Source organism: Corvus kubaryi, unplaced genomic scaffold (genome assembly GCF_017639235.1).
Source record: "Corvus kubaryi isolate FWS band 111438036 unplaced genomic scaffold, C.kubaryi_AGA036_p1.0 36684, whole genome shotgun sequence".
NCBI classification, from domain to species: Eukaryota; Metazoa; Chordata; class Aves; order Passeriformes; family Corvidae; genus Corvus; species Corvus kubaryi.
In genome coordinates this window covers 10,458-10,931 of record NW_024580920.1, presented here as the reverse complement: position 1 = coordinate 10,931, position 474 = coordinate 10,458, and the positions used below count along the sequence as shown (strand labels likewise).

The 474-nt window shown below is 60.8% G+C and overlaps 1 protein-coding gene across 1 annotated transcript in view; it reads right to left on the bottom strand.

The window, feature by feature from the left end:
- The window catches only part of NCSTN (nicastrin), a gene marked incomplete at its 5' end in the record, with an annotated part of 13,869 nt that overhangs the window by 3,483 nt on the left and 9,912 nt on the right, over nucleotides 1-474 (bottom strand). Inside the window, one exon of the mRNA XM_042020024.1 lies at nucleotides 277-428. Within this exon, the coding sequence (XP_041875958.1) occupies nucleotides 277-428 (152 nt within the window). The remainder of the gene's footprint in view (nucleotides 1-276; nucleotides 429-474) is intronic.

The following is a 474-nucleotide window of genomic DNA, read 5'->3' as shown; positions in this document are numbered from 1 at the left end:
GCTCTTCCCCCTCCTCCTGCTCTTCCCACTTTTCCCACTATTCCCACGTTTCCTGCTCCTCCTGCTTTTCCCGTTTTTCCCACTTTCCCCGCTTTTCTCACTCTTCCTGTTTTTCCCACTCTTCCCGCTTTTCCCACTTTTCCCGCTCCTCCTGCTATTCCCGTTTTCCCCCTTTCCCCACTTTTCCCGCTCTTCCCACTTTTCCCACTTTTCCCTCTCTTCCCACTTTTCCCCCTTTTCCCGCCTTTCCCGCCCCGGCGGCTGCCGCGGCCTCACCTGGGGCTGGGCGCCGGGCGCTTTCCCGGGATTCTGGCATTCCTCGCGGGACAGGCTCACCCTGGTGCCCGTCAGGTTGCCCAGCACCAGCTGCACCAGCTGGGTGGTGTTGGCAGGGCTGGACACGGCCACGTAGTGCTGCGGGAACGGGCCTGGAAAAGCGGGAAAAGTGGGATTGGGAACGGGAATTCTGTGGGA